The sequence below is a fragment of the Nycticebus coucang genome, chromosome 18 (assembly GCF_027406575.1).
Source record: "Nycticebus coucang isolate mNycCou1 chromosome 18, mNycCou1.pri, whole genome shotgun sequence".
NCBI lineage: Eukaryota > Metazoa > Chordata > Mammalia > Primates > Lorisidae > Nycticebus > Nycticebus coucang.
Genome location: NC_069797.1, coordinates 10,856,765 through 10,876,175, shown reverse-complemented (window position 1 = coordinate 10,876,175; position 19,411 = coordinate 10,856,765). Strand labels below are relative to the sequence as shown.

General features: G+C 46.3%; 1 protein-coding gene and 1 pseudogene across 1 annotated transcript in view; one reads left to right on the top strand and one right to left on the bottom strand.

Annotated features, from left to right (window-relative positions):
• The window catches only part of LOC128569907 (multidrug and toxin extrusion protein 2-like), a 59,320-nt gene that overhangs the window by 360 nt on the left and 39,549 nt on the right, over positions 1–19,411 (top strand). The window contains exons 2-7 of the mRNA XM_053568601.1: positions 107–208; positions 7,870–7,938; positions 9,286–9,434; positions 10,905–10,947; positions 11,585–11,629; positions 12,789–12,886. Coding sequence (XP_053424576.1) covers positions 107–208; positions 7,870–7,938; positions 9,286–9,434; positions 10,905–10,947; positions 11,585–11,629; positions 12,789–12,886 — 506 coding nt within the window. The remainder of the gene's footprint in view (positions 1–106; positions 209–7,869; positions 7,939–9,285; positions 9,435–10,904; positions 10,948–11,584; positions 11,630–12,788; positions 12,887–19,411) is intronic.
• Positions 17,298–17,962, bottom strand: LOC128569932 (glutathione-specific gamma-glutamylcyclotransferase 1-like; annotated as a pseudogene).

Genomic DNA, 19,411 nt, shown 5'->3' with positions numbered 1-19,411 from the left:
CGGTCCCGCCGCGCCGAGCGGGGCGCGCGTCTTCTCGTGGCGGCGCGAGCGGGGCGCAGCGGCGAGGGCTGGGGTCAACTCGCTTTGCTTTCTCGTCCCCCTGCAGTTCCTTGCACAGCTGATGATCTTTCTTATCAGCCTCGTCAGTTCCATATTCTGTGGCCACCTGGGCAAAGTCGAGCTGGACGCCGTTACTCTCGCTGTCACGGTAGGTCTTTAATTTTATATTTTTGTTTGAGCAGACGGCACAGTCAAACCTCAGAAATTGAACTGTATCATGTCAGGTATAAATTCCTTTAGGGTCTGGGCTTGACCTACAGGTTACCATGATCTGTCTGATGTTTAGATTTGGAAGGAGATTGTGTCTTGTTCTGTGCCTGCGCTACTGACGCAGGTTTACAAGGAGTCTGTAGATACCTCGTGTGTGCCTGGCTGTGAAAGTAAAAGAACTGCACTTTTTTCTATTATGAAATTAAGCCAACAAACGTTTCGGTAATTTAAGTTTGCCATTAATCTAATTACCTACTTACTATTCAGCTCAAACTTTCACCTTAACAGTAAAGCCTCTCCTTTCTGCTATGGGTTGAAATTACACCTCTTTTGAAGTATTTTGTCCCGGGGTTCTTGTTAGTGATATAGTGGAAAGTCGCTTCTTGCATCTCATCTAAGCTTTCAAAGAAGGAGAAAAATACTTTTGCTGCTGGTGGTGGTGTTAAAATACTGGTTCAGGCTGGCACAGTGGTGCCCACCTGTAATCGTAGCACTCTGGGAAGCCAAGATGAGAGGATTGCTTGAGGTCAGGAGTCCTAGACCAGCCTGACCAAAAGCAATAGAAAACAAAGTTGGTGGGTGCCTGTAGTCCCAAGTACTTGGGAGGCTGAGGCAAGAGGATTGCTCAAGCTCAAGAGTTTCAAGTTGCCTTGAGCTATGATGATGACTCCATGGCACTCTACCCAGGGTGACAGCAAGACTCCATCTCCAAAATAAATAAATAAGAAAATGTCTCTTCTGTGCCCCTGTGAGGGCTCTCTTAAGATCATGGAGGGACACAGAAGTTGCCCGTTCAGCTCTGTGGAACAGGACGTTTTATTTACAGTCCTGTTATTTGGTGAACTAATTCAGGTTGAGGGACAGTTCTCTTCCTTTAACATCTTAAATTGGGCCTCTAGGAAGTGTCAAGAAGGAAGAGGAGATTGATATACACTGGCTGCTCCAGGAGAGACAAGCTGGCCCCCTGCCATGCACATTGAACTTCCACTTGGGCTGTGAATGTGCAGTACCAGTGGTGATGAGCTGAGATTTGTGGGCATGTTTTTTGCTGCTTCTCTGCAGGGCCCAGGATTGGAGTCCACCTTTCCCAGTCTCTGCTTTTCAGCCTTTAAGGACCATCTAGGTAGATGGTCCTGCTCTCTTCCTGCTGAGGACATCTCAGGTAGTGACCTTCTGCATGGAAGACCTCTGCATCCTCCTGTCTCTCGACCTCCCTCCATCTCACTGACTTCCAGGCCCCACTGAATCCACTTCAGGCCCCACACCTGGCACATTTTAATTTTTGTCTTTCATTGTGGACTTAACACAGAAGTTTTAAGCTTTACTTCCCCATCTGTCTTTTTTTTTTTTTTTTTTGAGATAGAGTCTCACTATGTTGCCCTCAGTAGAGTGCTGTGGCGTCACAGCAACCTCAAACTCTTGGGCTGATGTGATTCTCTTGCCTCAGCCTCCCATGTAGCTGGGACTACAGGCGCCCACCATAATGCCCGGCTATTTTTTGTTGCACTTGTCGTTATTTAGCTGGCCTGGGCCGGGTTCAAACCCACCACCTTCTGTGTACGTGGCTGGTGCCATAACCACTGTGCTACAGGTGCCGAACCCCCCCCCCCCTCTGTTCTTAACTGTTTATCCCTAGAGCCTGTCAAATCCCCATGCCCAGCTTACCTGCTCTTTGACCTTGTGAGTTTGTTCCAGGCCATGGCTGCTGCATCTTCATCTCTCACTCTTGCAGTCCTCCCTGAACGCCAAGCCAACCCTCACTTCCTCTCACCTACTGTTCCTCATGCCACCCCAGACCTCTCTTCCAGATCAGCTTTCCACCTGGGCTCTGGAACCTTCCTTTCACCTCCAGCTCCCTTCCCTCTAAGTGTTTCCACTGCATTATAAACAAGTCTCTCCTTTTTCATAAAAGCATCTCCGTCGACTCATCTCCTTGCCCAGCCTCCCTGTGGCTTCTTTCCACCCATGCTTTACCCAGCTCATGCCTGCATTTCTTCTCACTGGTCCATTTAACCTGCTCTGGGAAAAGTTGTCAGTGACTCTGTTCTGCCCACTTTGCTGTCTCCAGAGGACTCATCCTTAACCTGGTTGACTCTTGGCCGTCTAGCTTCCCGTCCCTGGTCCCCCAGCCCTTCTCGGCTGTCCTACCAACCTCTGTGACAGTTGCAGCCTCTCCTCCCCTTTGTCCTACGTGCCCGCCTCCCTTTGTTGGCATCTCCCAAACACTTCTTTTATCTTGCAGATCTCTATCAGACAGCAAGCCCTACTGGCTTTATCTCCCACATTCTTTAAAATTCCTCCCTTTCTTCTGATTCCCACTACTGCCCCTCCAGGCCAGCCTCCAGCCTCCCTGCCTGCCCTTCTCTGGCCTTGGCTCTGTCCTGCCGTCCTTGCTTGATTCAGCAGCCAGAGTCCCTCCCCTGTGCCCTCTCAGCCTTGGCCTGTGCCACGCTGTGCTGACATCTTCTGTGTCTGAGTAGTGTCTGGCTCCTCTCTCTCATACATTCAGTTTCACCAAGCTTGGCTCCTCACATAGATCTGACCTAACTAAATATTTCAAAGAAACTTCTAGCTCGGATGTGCTGCCGTCCCAGCCAGCTCTCACCTGGTATCTCCTGATGTCCAACCCTAGTCCTATACATTCTATTCTGAGCATGGTAAGGGCTTAAAACACTACGGTTATGCATTTGCATATGATCTTGTTCTTTCATGTATTTTATTAAAATTATTTTAAAATATATCTTGAAGAAATATAAGATTTTATATGTGGTTAGTGGTGATTTCTTTTCTTTTTTTTTTTTTTTTTTGTAGAGACAGAGTCTCACTTTACTGCCCTCTGTAGAGTGCCGTGGAGTCACATGGCTCACAGCAACCTCCAGCTCTTGAGCTTATGTGATTCTCTTGCCTCAGCCTTCCGAGCAGCTGAGACTACAGGCGCCTGTCACAACGCCCGGCTATTTTTTTGTTGTTGCAGTTTGGCCGGGGCTGGGTTTGAACCCACCACCCTCGCTCGGCATATGGGGCCGGTGCCCTACTCACTGAGCCACAGACGCCGCCCAGTGGTGATTTCTTTTTCTCTTTCTGTTGAGACTTAGTATTTCATTTATTGTTGTTTCGGATTTTTTTGAGACAAAGTCTCACTTTGTCACCTTTGGTAGAATGCCATGGCATCACAGCTCACAGCAACCTCAAACTCTTGGGCTCATGTGATTCTCTTAAGTGATTCTCTTGCCTCAGCCTCCCTAGTAGGTGGTACTATAGGTGCTGCTCACCACAATGGCCAGCTATTTTTTTAGAGACGAGGTCTCGCTCTGGCTCAGGCTGGTCTCGAACTCATGAGCTCAGGTAATCCACCTGCCTTGGCCTCCCAGAGTGCTAGGATTACAGGCTTGAGCCACTACACCCAGCCGTTTTTTATGTAAAATAATAGGAATAGATTAAGGAGGACCTATCCAAAATTTTACAGAAAGGCCTAAAGACGATATGTGGGAAGGTTGGTATGTTGCAATTGCAGGAATTTGTGTAGATAAGGTTCTAGGTAAGGGAGTATGTTCTAGATACATACTCCTCCATCTGCCCTTGGAAAGTGGTGATATTTTGCTTTTAATCAGCTAAGTTGTAACTAACTGCTAGTAAGACAATTTGATGTTAAGATGCCCTTTTTCTGAGCAAATACATTTAAAATTTTTTACCTTATGAAAAATTGTATGGCAGGCACCTGTAGTCCCAGCTACTTGAGAGGCTGAGGCAAGAGAATTGCTTAAGTCCAAGTTTGAGATTGCTGTGAGCTGTGATGCCACAGCACTCTACTGAAGGTGGCATACTAAAACCCTGTCTCAAAAAAAAAAAAAAGGGCAGTGCCTGTGGCTCAGTGGGGAGGGTGCCAGCCCTATATACCGAAAGTGGCGGGTTCGAACCCAGCCCTGGCCAAACTGCAAAAAAAAATAGCTGGGCATTGTGGTGGGCACTTGTAGTCCCACCTACTTAGGAAGCTGAGGCAAGAGAATTGCCTAAGCCCAGGAGTTGAGGTTGTTGTGAGCTGTGATGCCACAGCACTCTACTGAGGGCGGTAAAGCAAGACTCTGTGTCTTAAAAAAAAATTGTGGGGCTGCACCTGTGACTCAGTGGGTAGGGCACCAGTCTTATATACCCAGGGTGGCGGGTTTGAACCCAGCACCGGCCAAATTGCAACAAAAAAGACCCGAGCATTGTGGCGGACACCTGTAGTCCCAGCTACTCAGGAGGCTGAGGCAAGAGAATTGCCCAGGAGTTGGAGGTTGCTGTGAGCTATGATTGCCACAGCACTCTACTGAGGACAATAAAGTGAGACTCTGTCTCTAAAAAAAGAAAGATTGTAAAAGGTATGAAAAGATAAATAAATGTGTCCTTTTTTTTTTTTTTGAAACAGAGTCTTAAGCTGTCGCCCTGGGTAGAGTGCTGTGGTGTCATGGCTCAAGCAATCCTGCCTGAGTTTTTTAATTTTTAGTAGAGATGGGGTCTCGCCTTTTCTCAGGCTGGTCTCAAACTCATAAGCTCAAGCTATCCACCTCGGCCTCTCAGAGTGCTAGGGTTACAGGCTTCAGCCACCGTGCCTGGCCAAGTGTCTGGTTTTTAAAAAAAAGAACATTTATGTTCTTCCATGTTCCTCAAAGCTTTCTAACTAGTGGAAAAAATACATTCACTACAGAAGAATAAAACAATGATAGAACTGAGTCAAAGGAAAGCCGGGAGTGAGGGCCGAGGTTAGCATCAGATAGGCTGCAGGTTCTGCTGTGAGCTCCCTGCTTGTGTAACTCTGCATGCTTCAGATTTTATCATACTGTTTATTCAGGGGAAGGGCAACCTCTCTTGATTCTGAGGGATAGAGGAATTTCTCCTGGCAATTCTCACAAAGTGAACTGTGAGATGTAGAACACGGTGTCCTGGACAACTTGCCATGAGCCAGAGAGTAGCAATTGTTGTACCATCTTTTATCATAATGTCCATTGTGATGTCAGAGCTCAGTTTGGTAAAAGTTTGTGACAGCCAAAGCAATGGGAGTCCAAGGTCTGGCTAGCTGACTTCAAGCGGGGATAAAATGTGAGTGGGAGAGAAGGAATGACATCCTAAGCCAAACAGTCAGTCGGTTTACCAAAAAAATTGTGACTTTTGGGGTTTCAAAACATGTAGTGATCAGATCTTAGTACGTTCATCATCTCAAACATTTATTATTTCCTTGTGTTGAACATTCATTATCTTCTGACTATTTGAAGCTGTGTTCACCCTGCAATGGTGGAGCCCTAGGGCTGATTCCTCCCATAGTTTGGTATCCTCTCACAGATGTCTCCCTGGCCCTCAGTCCCTCTGGTGTGACTTTTTATTTATTTATTTATTGTGTGTGGCAGGGACAGAGTCTCACTCTATCTTCATGAGCAGAGTGCTGTGGCGTCACAGCTCACAGCAACCTCAAACTCTTCTGCTTAAGCGATTCTCTTGCCTGAGCCTCCCAAGTAGCTGGGAGTACAAGCGCCCGCCACAATGCCTGGCTATTTTTTTTTTTTTTTTTTGTAGAGACAGAGTCTCACTGTACTGCCCTCGGGTAGAGTGCCGTGGCGTCACACGGCTCACAGCAACCTCTAACTCTTGGGCTTACGCGATTCTCTTGCCTCAGCCTCCCAAGCAGCTGGGACTACAGGCGCCTGGCTATTTTTTGTTGCAGTTGTCATTGTTGCTTTAGCTGGCCCGGGCCAGGTTCAAACCTGCCAGCCTCTGTGTATGTGACCAGTGCCCTACCCACTGAGCCAAGGGCCCCGCCCTGGTGTGACTTTTTTAAAAAAGATGCAGCTTTCCTGAGATTGAAAGGAATTCAATCTCAGGAACTTCTGTTCATCTTCCTCTTTTCCTGGAAGACTGATAGATATGTTTTGGGAGTTTTAGTCTTGCCCCTCCCCCGGCATGGCATTCAGTGTTGTGGTGTGGGCGCATCATACCCTGGACTCATTGGGCCAGGTTGCATTCAGATGGAGGCCTTTGCCTCGTGGGGTGACCACTGGGTACTGGATGTGTGGCCTGGTCCTTCCTGGGGGCTGGGGTTTGTGTTTACTGAGCAAGAGTTGTGAAAAACTGATTCTCCTGGGGTTTCCATGGCTGCTAACTATGAAAGGCAGGATGAAAATGAGGACCTTCAGGCTCCTGGCCCTGCTCTGTGGCACAGCTGCACACAGCACCTCCCCTGCAGGCTACTGTAAATGTTGGGGTGCTGAAGTCCCATCAGGAAGGTTAAGCAGTTATTCTCCTTCCTCACTGGAGGACCAAAGCCTGTGACCTGAAGCAGGTTAAGTGACATAAACTCTCTGCAACATAGGTTACCAAAAAATGAGAACCATGATCACAACTTGTACATGATGGGTTTAGGACAATGTCCGGCACACAGTACGCCCTCAGTGCATGTTTTCTGTTGGTATTATTATTTTTATTGTTGGGGATTCATTGAGGGTACAAAGAACCAGATTACACTAATTGTGTTTGTCAGGCAGGGTCCCTCTTATAAATGTGGGGGCAGAGGGGTCCTGCCCCTCCATTATTATTACTAAATGCACATCCTACTGACAGGTCAGGGTCAGCTCCAATAGATACTAATCACAACTTAAAAAAAAAAAATTGAGACAGGTCTTTCCCTGTCCCCCTGGCCTCAAGTGATCTCCTGTCTCTAAACGCTAGGATTATAGGCATGAGCCACTGCACCCACCACAACTTTTAAGAAATTGTAGGCTTGGTGCCTGTAGCACAGTGGTTACGGCACCAGCCACATACACCAAGGGTGGCAGGTTTGAACTGGGTCTGGGCCAGGTGAACAACAATGACAACTGCAACAAAAATGGCCAGACGTTTTGGCAGGCACCTCTAGTCTAAGCTACTTGGGTGGCTTACGCAGGGAGAATCACTTAAGCCCAAGAGTTTGAGGTTGCTGTGACCTGTGATGCCATGGCACTCTACCCAGGGTGACAACTTGAGACTCTGTCTCAAAAAAAAAAAAAAAAAAAAAAAAATAGAAATTGTAGGCTCAGCACCCATACCTTGGTGGTTAGGATGCTGGCAACATGCAACAGGGCTGGTGGGTTTTAACCCACCCTGAGCTTGCTAACCAACAATGACAATAACAACAAAATAGGCAGGTGTTGTAGTGGGCTCTTGTAGTCCCAGCTACTTGGGAGGCTGAGGCAAGAGAATCACATAACCCCAAGAGTTAGAGGTTGCTGTGAGCTGTGATGCTACAGCACTCTACCAAGGGTGACATAGTAAGACTCTGTCTCAAAAAAAAATAGAAATTGTAATATGCTGTGCTATTTAAGAAAAACTAGTTTTTAAGTTTCCCCAGTTGACACAAGGTACTTTTAGTTAGTTATTTAGTTAGAAGGTACAGATTTGTACCTTCTAATAAATGAGAATAGGTGAGGACAGCCATTGGTCTGAAAGGTAGAGGCTTACACACAGACAGTTGGACTTACTCTTGAGACAAACTTGCCTCAGTTCTTTCATGTAAAGGGAGCCACCTGGCAGGGACAGGGTTCTGCCATCCTTCCCTAAGCTTCTGCCACACTAGCTCTGTTGTTCTTGCAGGTGGTGAATGTTACTGGGATTGCAGTCGGTACCGGCTTGGCCTCGGCTTGTGACACGCTCATGTCTCAGGTGAGGACCAACTTACCCCACAAACCTCTTGGCAATTACCTGATAGAGGCTGTCTAGGGGACTGTCTGCCCTATGGGTTTTGTTGCCTGGTATTTGTCATGTACAGATGGTCCCCAACAGAGATTTGTTGACTTTACAAAGGCGCCAAAGCAGCATGTATTCAGCAGAAACTATACTTCAAGTCCTCATACAGCCGTTCTGTTTTTCACTTCCAGTTCTGTATTTGATAAATTACAGTGAAGTATCCACCACTTTCTTATAAAATAGAGATTATGTCAGTTGTAGGCTAATGCAAATGTTCTGCATGGGTTTAAGATAGGCCAAGCTAAGCTATGGTGTTTGGTAGTTTAGATATATTAAAAGCATTTTGACTCATGGTTTTTCCAACTTAGAATCAGGAGGTAGCCCCAGTTGTCAGTCTAGGAACATTTTTCTTTTTTAATTTCTATTTTTTTAAGAGGTTGGGTCTTGCTATGTTGGACTCAAGGTTGGACTCAAGATTCTGGACTCAAGTGATCCTCCTCAGCCTCCCAAGTAGCTGGGACTGCGGTGTGCACTGCCGTGTAAATACAGCAGATTTAGCTTTCTTCACTGTCTGTCTTGGGGTCACATGAGATGATGTTCTTGTTTCTCCCTGGCTGCTCTCACCCACAAAGTGCCTTAAAGGCTAACGCACCTAAACCCATCTTCCCTTATCCACCACTCCTTCCTCCTCCTCCCTCCCCTCCCCACTTTAAGCCCAGCTTCTTGGAAGTGTTCTCTGCACTCCGGGCCTGGCCCTTACTTTCGACTCAGCCCCCATGGAAGCCTTATCCATTCCCACCTGTCCCACTGGGGCTGGTGTCTTCTGGGCCTTTCGTGGTGAAATCCTCAGGTGAGCACTTGGTCATCCCCACTTCCTAAAACATTCCCGCGGCCTCCAGCAAAGGTGGACCCTCCAGATGTTCCTGCCTCCCGCTGCCCTTGTCAGTCTGCCCCTGAGATGTCCCTTGGCCTCGGAGCCCCACCCATCCTGCACCACTGCATGTCCGCTCCTGTGGCTTGTGCCCTTCCCTGCCCTGTGCTGAAGACTCTTGAGCTTCAGTGTCTGCTGCTAGTACTCTCCATGTCAACAGTCCCGGTCCTGGGAGCAGGGACATCCCAGGACATGTGTCCAATGACTGGCTGCCCTGGCTCAAAGGCTCCCCGCTCAGAGGCTCCCTCCATGCCATCAGCTGTGGTGGGGGCAGCAGGTGACAGGGAGTGGATGGTGGGGGACTGGGCTGCAGGGACAGGGGATGTGGCACCCCCAGAGGGGCGCAGCACCTGGCCTGCCTGGTATGCTGCTGCTTATTCTGTTTTCTCAAGTCCTTTGGAGCCAAGAACCTAAAGCGCGTGGGAATCATACTTCAGAGAGGAATCCTGATCTTGGCACTGTGCTGCTTCCCGTGCTGGGCAGTGTTCGTCAACACCGAGCGCATCCTCCTGCTCCTGAGACAGGACCCAGAAGTCTCCAGGTCAGGTCTCCATTTCCAAATCCTAAGTCACCAGTAAGAGGTGTTTGGTCATTGTATGTGGAGATTTTCAGCCGATTGATCTGGTCTGAACCCTTTCAAAAAGGAAAGCTGTGACTGGGCCCCAGAGCGTGACCAGAGTGACCTGACACAGCACCAGGGAGTCCTGCAGCCTTTCACATAGTCCCTCTGTTTTGCTGTCTTACCTTCATTGTGTTGTCTGGGATATGTTCCTTTGGTTATGTGGTCCTTTCTAGAAGACAGTCTTGCTCATTAATGAGGTAGCCCTGACACATTCAAAAGGTTTCTGAATTTTGCCTAAGTTGTAGTTCATTTTGCTGTGTTTATTCCACCTTTTTTCTTTCTTTCTATTTTTTTTTGAGTTGGAGCCATCCTGGGTAGAGTCCCATGGCCTCAACTTAGTTCACGGCAACCTCAAACTCCTGGGCTCAGGCAATCCTCTTGCCTCAGCCTCCTGAGTAGCTGGAGGTGCCCAACAGGTGCCCACCACAATGCCCAGCTAATTTTTCTATTTTTGGTAGAGATTGAGTCTCACTTTTGCTCAGGCAGTCGTCCCACCTTGGCCTCCCAGAGTGCTGGGATTATAGGTGTGAGCCACTGGCCTGGCCTCTATTCTACATTTTATGCTAAGAATGAGCTAAAAAATGTAAAGTGGGCAGGCTTCCCCTTAGGAAGTAGATGTTTAGCAGTCTTCATGTCATGTTGATATAGGATGTATGTAGAAAAACACTTAAAATTGTTCTTAGATCTCTTCCATATAAATTACTGTTAACTATTATTATTTTTTTGAGACAGAGTTTTACTTTGTCACCTTTGGTAGAGTGTGGGGTGTCATAGCTCACAGCAACCTCCTCAAACTTTGGGGCTTGAACAATTCTCTTGCCTCAGCCTCAGCTATTTTTAGAGATAGGGTCTAACTCTTGCTCAGGCTGGTCTTGAACTCCTGAGCTCAAGCAATCTACCTACTTCAGCCTCCCAGAAGCTAGGATTACAGGCATGAGCCACCGAGTCCAGCCTCCATGTAAATAATTTTTTTTTTTTTGTAGAGACAGAGTCTCACTTTATTGCCCTCAGTAGAGTGCCATGGCGTCACACAGCTCACAGCAACCTCCAACTCTTGGGCTTGTGTGATTCTTTTGCCTCAGCCTCCCGAGTAGCTGGGACTACAGGCGCCCACCACAGAGCCCGGCTATTATTTTTTTTGTTGTTGCAGTTTGGCCGGGCTGGGTTTGAACCCGCCACCCTCGGCATATGGGGCCGGCGCCCTACTCACTGAGCCACAGGCGCTGCCCTCCATATAAATAATTTTAATTTTAGTTTTTTTTTTCAGTGCATATATAGGATTAATAGTTACTTCTAATTTTTAGAAAATACTCAGTGGGTTCAGTTTGAAGACATTGTGCCAGCAATTGTTTTAATGTTAACTGAAGACTCTTTTGTTGTTTATTTCAGGATAGCCCAAGTTTACGTGATGATTTTTATTCCTGCCCTCCCTGTAAGTTTTGCTGCTATCATGTGCTGTATGTGAAGCAGCTCTGAGTGTTGGCCTGTGCATGCCTCTGACCTGCCTTTGTTTTTGTCTTTGTCATAGTGCTGTTATTACATGAGCCCAACATACATTTTGGGGACTACCGTCCCCATTCACTAATTCACAGACACTGATGAGGGGAGGAAATGTCCCTCCTGGGGCCTGATTCTGTGGTTACCTCTGAGTGCAGATTAATCAGGGTATTTCCCAGAATCATGTGGGATTCAGGGAGGTGCTGCCAGTAGGCACCCTCCAAGCCATTGGAAGGTCAAGGCCAGGGCACCTGCTCCAGCCAGTTAGACTTGGTTGTGTTATTTCTTTAGGAAGTAAGTCTGTCATCTACTCTGGAGAGAGCCACATAGTGTCCTGGCATTATTTAGTGCGGATCTGGTTCTCCGAATTTGAGGTCACACATCAAAAGACAGTATCTTATTAAAAACCAGAACTGACCTGGAATTGAGAACAGTGTAACCTAAATATTGTATGTATCCTCATATTAATTTGAATAAAGTTTAAGGAAAAAAACAAAACTGAAATAAACTGTTGGAATTATATTTTTATGCTAATGAGAAATTTTATTTATTTTTTCTATTTAATTGTATAGGCAGCATTCTTGTTCCAGCTGCAGACAAGATATTTACAAAGCCAGGTATAGATTCTTTTTATATTTTTACTCCATAATTAGAAATGTATAGTAGGGCAGCGCCTGTGGCTCAAGGAGTCGGGTGCCGGTCCCATATGCCAGAGGTGGCAGGTTCAAACCCAGTCCCGGCCAAAAAAAAAAAAAAGAAATGTATAGTAAATCTTCTCAGAGAATGTTCTGTACAAGTAATTCGCATATCTCCCCCCCCCCCCCCACAATTCTGCCTCAGAATTCCTTGCCTGGGAGATGCAGGGCCTTAGTGGTAGATTTTGTCCTGCCCAGGAGAGGTGTCTATGCCAGTCCAGTCTGTCCTGTTCTTCTCAGTCACCTCCGTTCCTCTCTGCAACCCCCAAACTACCCCTCACCTCCTCTGGGCCTGGTGCTGCAGATGGGACCTAGGGCCTAGCTTCCATGTGCCTGTTTTGGAGGAGGGGGGCCCAGAGATACAGCAGCCAAGTTTCTGGAGGTGCACAGGGCCCAGCAAACCCTCAGGCTACCTGAGGCAGAGGGCCACTGGTGGTGGGCAGTGGGGAGAGGCTGAGTGCACCACCTGGTGTGTCCTCCTAGTCCATTATAGGCAAGCAGCCACCTGGAAAATAAAGGCATTGTCTATTGAAGCCAGAAAGGGACCCATTGTGTTTTGATAGTCAACTCTCTGTTTCAATGCTGGGGAAAAAAAAGAAACTGACTCAGGTAAATGTTTCTCTGAGTACTGGTATAGGTGTGCAGCATAAACAAAGAAAATAATAACTGGCACCTAAAGCAAAAGGCTCACCATGTTCTGCACAAAGTGGGCGTTGCTGGGCATCTTGACCGTAGGAACCTGACCTGCATCACAGCCCAGCAGAGAACTTAAGCTGTGTGGCCCAAGTGTCCCCCAGGCCATCTTTCCTTCACCCCTCCTGTTTGCCCTTCATGAGATTATTCACTCTCTTTTTTTCTCTCTGCTGCCATCTGGAAACTATGGCCAACCAGGTGGTTCAGAAGTGGCTGCAACCTTCTGGTTGGCTTAGCTAGAAGCTGTACAAATGGAAGTTGCTTCACTCCTGCTGTTCCTGTCTTGTGTAACTTTGCCAGCATTTGTCTGTTTATGACAGTGTAGCTTGACAGCCTAGCTAGTTAGCTTTTGGAAATGCTAATTTTTCCTGTTTATTTGGGATTTTAGGGCATCATCATGCCTCAGGTTCTCACTGGTATTGCTGCAAACATCATCAATGTGGGCATGAATGCCCTGTTGCTGTATGCTCTGGACCTTGGAGTGGTGTAAGTCACAAACACGGTGTTCACAGCATCCCGGGGTGTCCTGGGGGCTGGCAGGAGGAGCCTGGAGGAGAGGATGTGGCACGGGTATAAGGGGCTGCAGGGAGAAAGAGGGACAGGGTCTGCGGATAAGCATCTGATTGGAGTCAGCCTGAGAAAGGAAACACCATGGTCCATGAAGGCTGAAATGGGCCACCTGGGCAAAGGCAGAGGAGGCAGTTATCTGTGGTGTTCTCCCGGGGTCTGAGCTGTGAGAGATTGATCTTAATTCCATCCTCATGACACCTGAGGAGATAAGGGTCCCGCAGAGGAAGCACGTCTGCCTGGAGTCCCTCAGTGGGTGTCATTTGGTCCAGCCCTTCTGCAAATGTGTTTCTGAGCCAGCTTCCTCACAGGTGACTAGGAAGTGGGCAGGTGTAGACTGAGCCCCAGAGATTTTTAGGTGCTTAGGGCAATGTGTTTCCTCCTAAATGGAAATCCGTTTCCTGGGTCTTGAGCACTTAACAAAAAAGGGAAATATATTATGAATGGAATAGAATTGAAAATACAAGATGGGTATTAACTATTATGGGGGTATTTTTCATGAGGCTTTGTTTCAGGTATGTATGAGGGTATGCCCTCGGTGTGTTCATGCACCTGTTGGTAATGTAGTACTGGGTGGTGCTGGGAAATTCATTTACTACTGTTTAAAACTATTAATTAAAGGATAGCGGAGGTTTGGGTCATAAGAAAACACCAATGAAAACCTTACCTTACTTCTGCCAAGAAGTGCAAAGAGGCCTTGGCTGGGGGTTGTAGGAGACTGAGCCACTTAAATACCTGAGGGGCAACCAGGTTCTGCTGGGAGCTGTACCTCAGGGACGTTCCTCAGAAGTTCCCCCAGCAGACACACACAGGACAGTTTAGGGGTGGGAGGTAGAGAAGAAGAAAATATAGGAATTAACACGATAAAATATAAGAGAAGAAAATGCAGGACAAACAAATCATAAAATGTGAGGATAGACAGAGAAATGGTAGGGCGCCGGCCCCATATGCTGAGCGTGGCTAGTTCAAACCCAGCCCCTGCCAAACTGCAACAAAAAAATAGCCGGGCATTGTGGTGGGTGCCTGTAGTCCCAGCTGCTCAGAAGGCTGAGGCAGGAGAATCGCGTAAGCCCAAGAGTTAGAGGTTGCTGTGAGCCATGTGACGCCACGGCACTCTACCCGAGGGTCGTACAGTGAGACTCTGTCTCTACAAAAAAAAAAAAGACAGAGAAATGAAATGAAAACAGAAAAGAAAGCAGAGTTCCTGGCTCTTCATGTGAGAATGAAGCATCATTTATCTGTCATGATAAAGTGTGACCTACAGAAAATGGTCTAGGGTTATTTTCTATCACAATTACTGTGACTAGATCAGTATTTTGAATACAGTAGTTGTTTCATAATATCCCTTTTAACTATGTTTGAGGAGTTATTGATGGATTATTTAGGGTTGTCAGGACAAGGGATGGTCATAATCTTTGTAAGTCGTTTTCTTTTTCCATTGCTGAATAATATTTGATTCTTCCACAAAATTCAATGTTGGTGGAAAATATAATAAATATTCAGTGTTTAAAATATTAAAAGAAGAATGTTATAAAAACACCTGTACTAGACTGTTTATCGCAGCTCAATTTACAATCGCCAATATGTGGAAACAGCCTAAATGCCCCTCAACCCAGGAATGGATTGGCATCCTGTGGTATATATATATATATACCATGGAATACTATTCAGCCATTAAAAAAATTGAGATTTTTGCAGCATTTGTATTAATCTGGATGGAGGTGGAACACATTATTCTTAGTGAAGCAGCACAGGAATGGAAAAGCATGAATCCTGCTACTTGGGAAGCTGAGGCAAGAGAATCACTTAAGCCCAGGAGTTGGAGGTTGCTGTGAGCTGTGTGAGGCCACTGCACTCTACTGAGGGCCATAAAGTGAGACTCTGTCTCTACAAAAAAAAAAGGAAAAGCATGAATCCTATGTATTCAACTTTGATATGAGGACAATTAATGACAAATGACATGTGGAGGGTGGAGGAAGGGGAGAGCAGACAGAGAAGGAGGGAGGGGATGGGGGAAAGGAAAAGAAAAAGTAGTGACTAATTCTCATATAAGTTGGATTTAATTTTGACTAAAGTACATTATTTGAACAATAATTTTTTTTTTTTTTTTTTTTGTAGAGACAGAGTCTCACTTTATGGCCCTCAGTAGAGTGCCGTGGCATCACACAGCTCACGGCAACCTCCAACTCCTGGGCTTAAGCGATTCTCTTGCCTCAGCCTCCCGAGTAGCTGGGACTACAGGCGCCCGCCACAACACCCAGCTATTTTTTTGGTTGCAGTTCAGCCGGGGCCGGGTTTGAACCCGCCACCCTCGGTATATGGGACTGGCGCCTTACCAACTGAGCCACAGGCGCCGCCCTGAACAATATTTTTTAATTCAACTTGTTTTTTTTTTGTAGAGACAGAGTCTCACTGTACCGCCCTCGGGTAGAGTGCCGTGGCATCACTCGGCTCACAGCAACCTCTAACTCTTGGGCTTACACGATTCTCTTACCTCAGCCTCCCGAGCAACTGGGACTACAGGCGCCTGCCACAACACCTGGCTATTTTTGTTGTTGTTGTTGCAGTTTGGCCGGGGCTGGGTTTGAACCCACCACCCTCGGCATATGGGGCCAGCGCCCTACTCACTGAGCCACAGGCGCCGCCCTAATTCAACTTGTTAATATGTTGTTTAGAATATTGCACCCTCATTTATAAGTGAAATATATTTGTAATTTCCCTCTATAATAATATATTTTTTCCTATTTTATTTTATTTTAATGGTGATAACTTTTAATAGTTTTATAGTGCCAACATACCAATTTTCATATGTGTACATACATTTAAATATAGTTATAGACCATAAATACCCATATGGCAAAATATCCACCTCGAGGCAGAAAAAAAATCTTTCCAACTAAATAAACAGCAGTAAGTAATACTGAGAAAAACAGATGTGAGGTAATTTTTCATCAAAAGTGACTATACCCTATATTATTTTTACTGTAAAAATTCAAGTAGTTATAAAATCCTTGTCTCATAACTCAAAAATGGAACTTTAATACACATCTTCAAATGAAACAAAAATATTTTGATTTATAAACAGATAAAATAAATAGTTACATCTGAAATTCAGTCATGCCATTATTTTCATGTATGTCTACATGGGATTTTCATTGTGAATAAGAAATATCTGTTCCTTTAAAGTATATTCTAATTATGAAAATATTTATTTCCTTTAAAAGATCGCTTTTCATAGGATACACACTGATTAGTATTTTAATTTTTAGGTACATCTTTAGAATGTATACTGGTTTTAATAAGTTTTAACTGCGTCAGTTGAAAAGTCAAGTTCTATTTTTTTCATTTTCCCTAGTTATACAAAATCCTCTTTTCTCATTTTATGTTCAATGTGCAAGAGTTTGGCACCAAGTAATCCTATAAAATCCAATTTTTTTCAAAGTAATTTTCCAGTTTTCCACACTTTCTAGTTAACCCCACAGAACACATTTAATGAAAAGTCATCTGAACAGAAGCAATACAATTCGAATCAGAACAAACAAATTAACTTATTTTACGTTGTGTAGTGACCTATGCAATCAACATTCAGTATAACATTCAGTGTTCTCAGAATGAAGTTTGTCTTTTTTTTTTTTTTTTTTGCACAGATAGCCTGGCTTATGGATAATAGTATAGGACAGACTGGGAAGGTACCAGGCTCTGTAGTGATGAGCTTTCAGGGAATAGACAGACAGGAGTGGCCCTGACAGACCAGCAGACAGAGGGAAAGGGAAGCAAAACAAATGGGTAAGCAGTTTTGTCCAAGCATGAGATACACCTCTGCCTTGGGGACTCAGTAGAGGAGCTGGGCTGATGGGGGCCTCCCTCCTGGTAGGGCCCCTTCTCCTCACTCTCTGCTGCCCCTCATCCAGCATGTTGGGGCCTTTGGCAGGTGTTATTTCCAGGGCTATGGAATGGTTGGTTTGGGAGGACAAAGGATCAAGGCTCTTGGAGATTCCCTGGAGAGGTGGAGGTGGGGTTAGCAGCATATGGGAGAATCTGGTCAGGCTCCAGGTGCCTAGGGTGAGGCCACTGCTCAGCAGGGCCCCTGTGTCCAGGGCAGGCCCCCACCCTGCCCACCACATAAACATGGTGCATTAAATAAAGTTTCAAGTAGTAAGTCAGTGTCAAAAAGGAGAGCTGGAGGCTGGCACATAGGCAGAGGCTTTGAGAAGCTCCAGCCACCCACCATATCCTCTTAGTGGGATAACTGTTTAAGTCAGTCTTGGGCACTGGAGTGGGTATCTGGCCCCAGTGTCCATATGGGCACTCCCTGCAGGGGCCTAGTCCCTTAGACCAGTGCCAAAGCCTGCTCCATGGGGCAGAAACGGCAGCATGCTGCCCACAGCGTCGACAGTGGCTGCCAGGTGCTCATCCTGCGCCTGAGGCCCTCAGAGCTTCATGAAGTCTGCCAGGCAGCAAGTACTCAAGATTGTGGTCAGAGAAGCCTCGGCAGGCCAGGATTTGCTTAGCAATGGCCTCCTGAGGTGCGGGGCCCAGATAGCCAGGGTTCTGTGGGGTGGCCACATAGACCAGTTCCTTGAGTGGTTGTTCAGGGGCATCTTGGAGATAGATAGTGACTTCCTTGGTATCATAGCCACTGAGAACTGCCTCCGTACATTCAGGTACTTTAGAGCCTCACTCACCTGCTCACCTTGCACTTGGTATGCCACACCCAAGTGCAGCCCTTATGATCTTCAAGGAGAGTCACTACTCGGCTGAGCATCTTGTCACTCTCCCGATGGAAGGTGTCTCCCTGCCAGAAACAGCGGCTATAACCGTGCACGAAGCCCACTTGGCTGTCGCTGTAAGGAAAGTCGGGCCTCCGCACCAGGGAGCCATACCCGAAAATCCACAGAGAATCGCTGTCCTCCTGGGGTGCAGGGAGGAAAAGAGGGGAGGTCAGAGGGGACGGTGATGTGGGCAGGTGTTCGGGGCTGCGAACTCCTGCTTCATGGTGCCGGGCTCAGGAATGGGTCCAGGCCGCCTCCGGGGCCGGTCTCCGGTGTGGGCACAGAAGGACCCACGGACGCTCACACCTGGCCTGGCACCTCTTGGTCGCGTCAGCTCAAAACTTGTCCTTTTAACAAGACAATATATATAAAGCAAATAGTATACAGTGCTCGGGAGTTGGCCCTGAAAAGCAAAACAAACAACCAAAAAACAAACCAACACTGAACTGTTTCTTTCAGCCTTAATCTTATTTTCAACTCCTTTTATACAAGGCTGGGCAATGACCTTCAGCAAAATTAACAGAATAATTCTCTAACTAAAAACAGTGTTATTATGTCCCTATTTTCAAGATTATTTCATTCTTGTTTTCAAACAAAGTCGTTTTACAGTGTTCTCACATCCCCAAAAATGACATATGAAAACCCCCCCACAGAAATTCTTTTGAGGTATTCCAGCTTCAGTTTTCAAGGGCGTCCACAAGCGAGGGGACGCTGCTTGCTCCTTCTCATTCCTCTCAATTACAATGAGACCTCTTCAAATTGAGGAAATTTGTACCACTTGTACCTATTGTGGGAAACTTCCCTTTCAAAGGAGTCCCCTTATGCAAAAGTTTTTGTTGCAGCCAGGTTCCTGAGCAGAAGAGTTTGGTTATGAGATTCAGAACTTTCTGCGGGAAATTCAGTTTGTCTCCCAGTCTCCTGAGCTGAGCGGTGCGCTCCTCTTGGAGCTCCGTTGGTGAACTGTGCTGCGGATCCCGGGGGCTCAGTCTACCTGAGACCCTGGGGCGTCTGCAGGATGCCAAGTGTGTGGCAGCCGGGCAGGACGGGAAAAACGAGAAGCATGAAGCTGCCAAGCGCCCACAGTCGTGCTGGGAACCTCTGAGGCCCCCATTTTTTCCAATTTTATTTTACATTTTTATTTTTTGGGGGGGGAGGGGGGTGGCAGTTTTGGCTGGGGCCGGACTTGAACCCACCACCCCCGGTATATGGGGCTGACGCCCTACTCCTTGAGCCATAGGTACCGCCCTCCATTTTTTCCAATTTTAATATCAGGTATATCCAGATGAAATAGAATGAATTTGAAGTATTTCTTCTTTTTCTATTGTGTATAAGATTTGGCATGATCTGTTTTTTGAAATTCTATTTTTATTTATAAATATTATTTGTCTATTTTTTGAGACTTTGGGGAACAAAATGAGTATTCCCGGAAATAACTCTCCTCACTATTTAGAGGTCTTTTTGGGGGATTTGTTTCTTCTCTCTTACTATCAAAGTTTCCATAATTCCAGTAGCTGGCGTTTCATGTGGTTTCTTTGCTTTCTTGCTAGAATTTTACCTTTTCACAATTTCAAATTTAATGGTATCTGGGATTGAGGCAGAACTTTTTTTTTTTTTTGAGACAGCCTCAAGCTGTCACCCTGGGTGGAGAGCTGTGGCATCACAGCTCACAGCA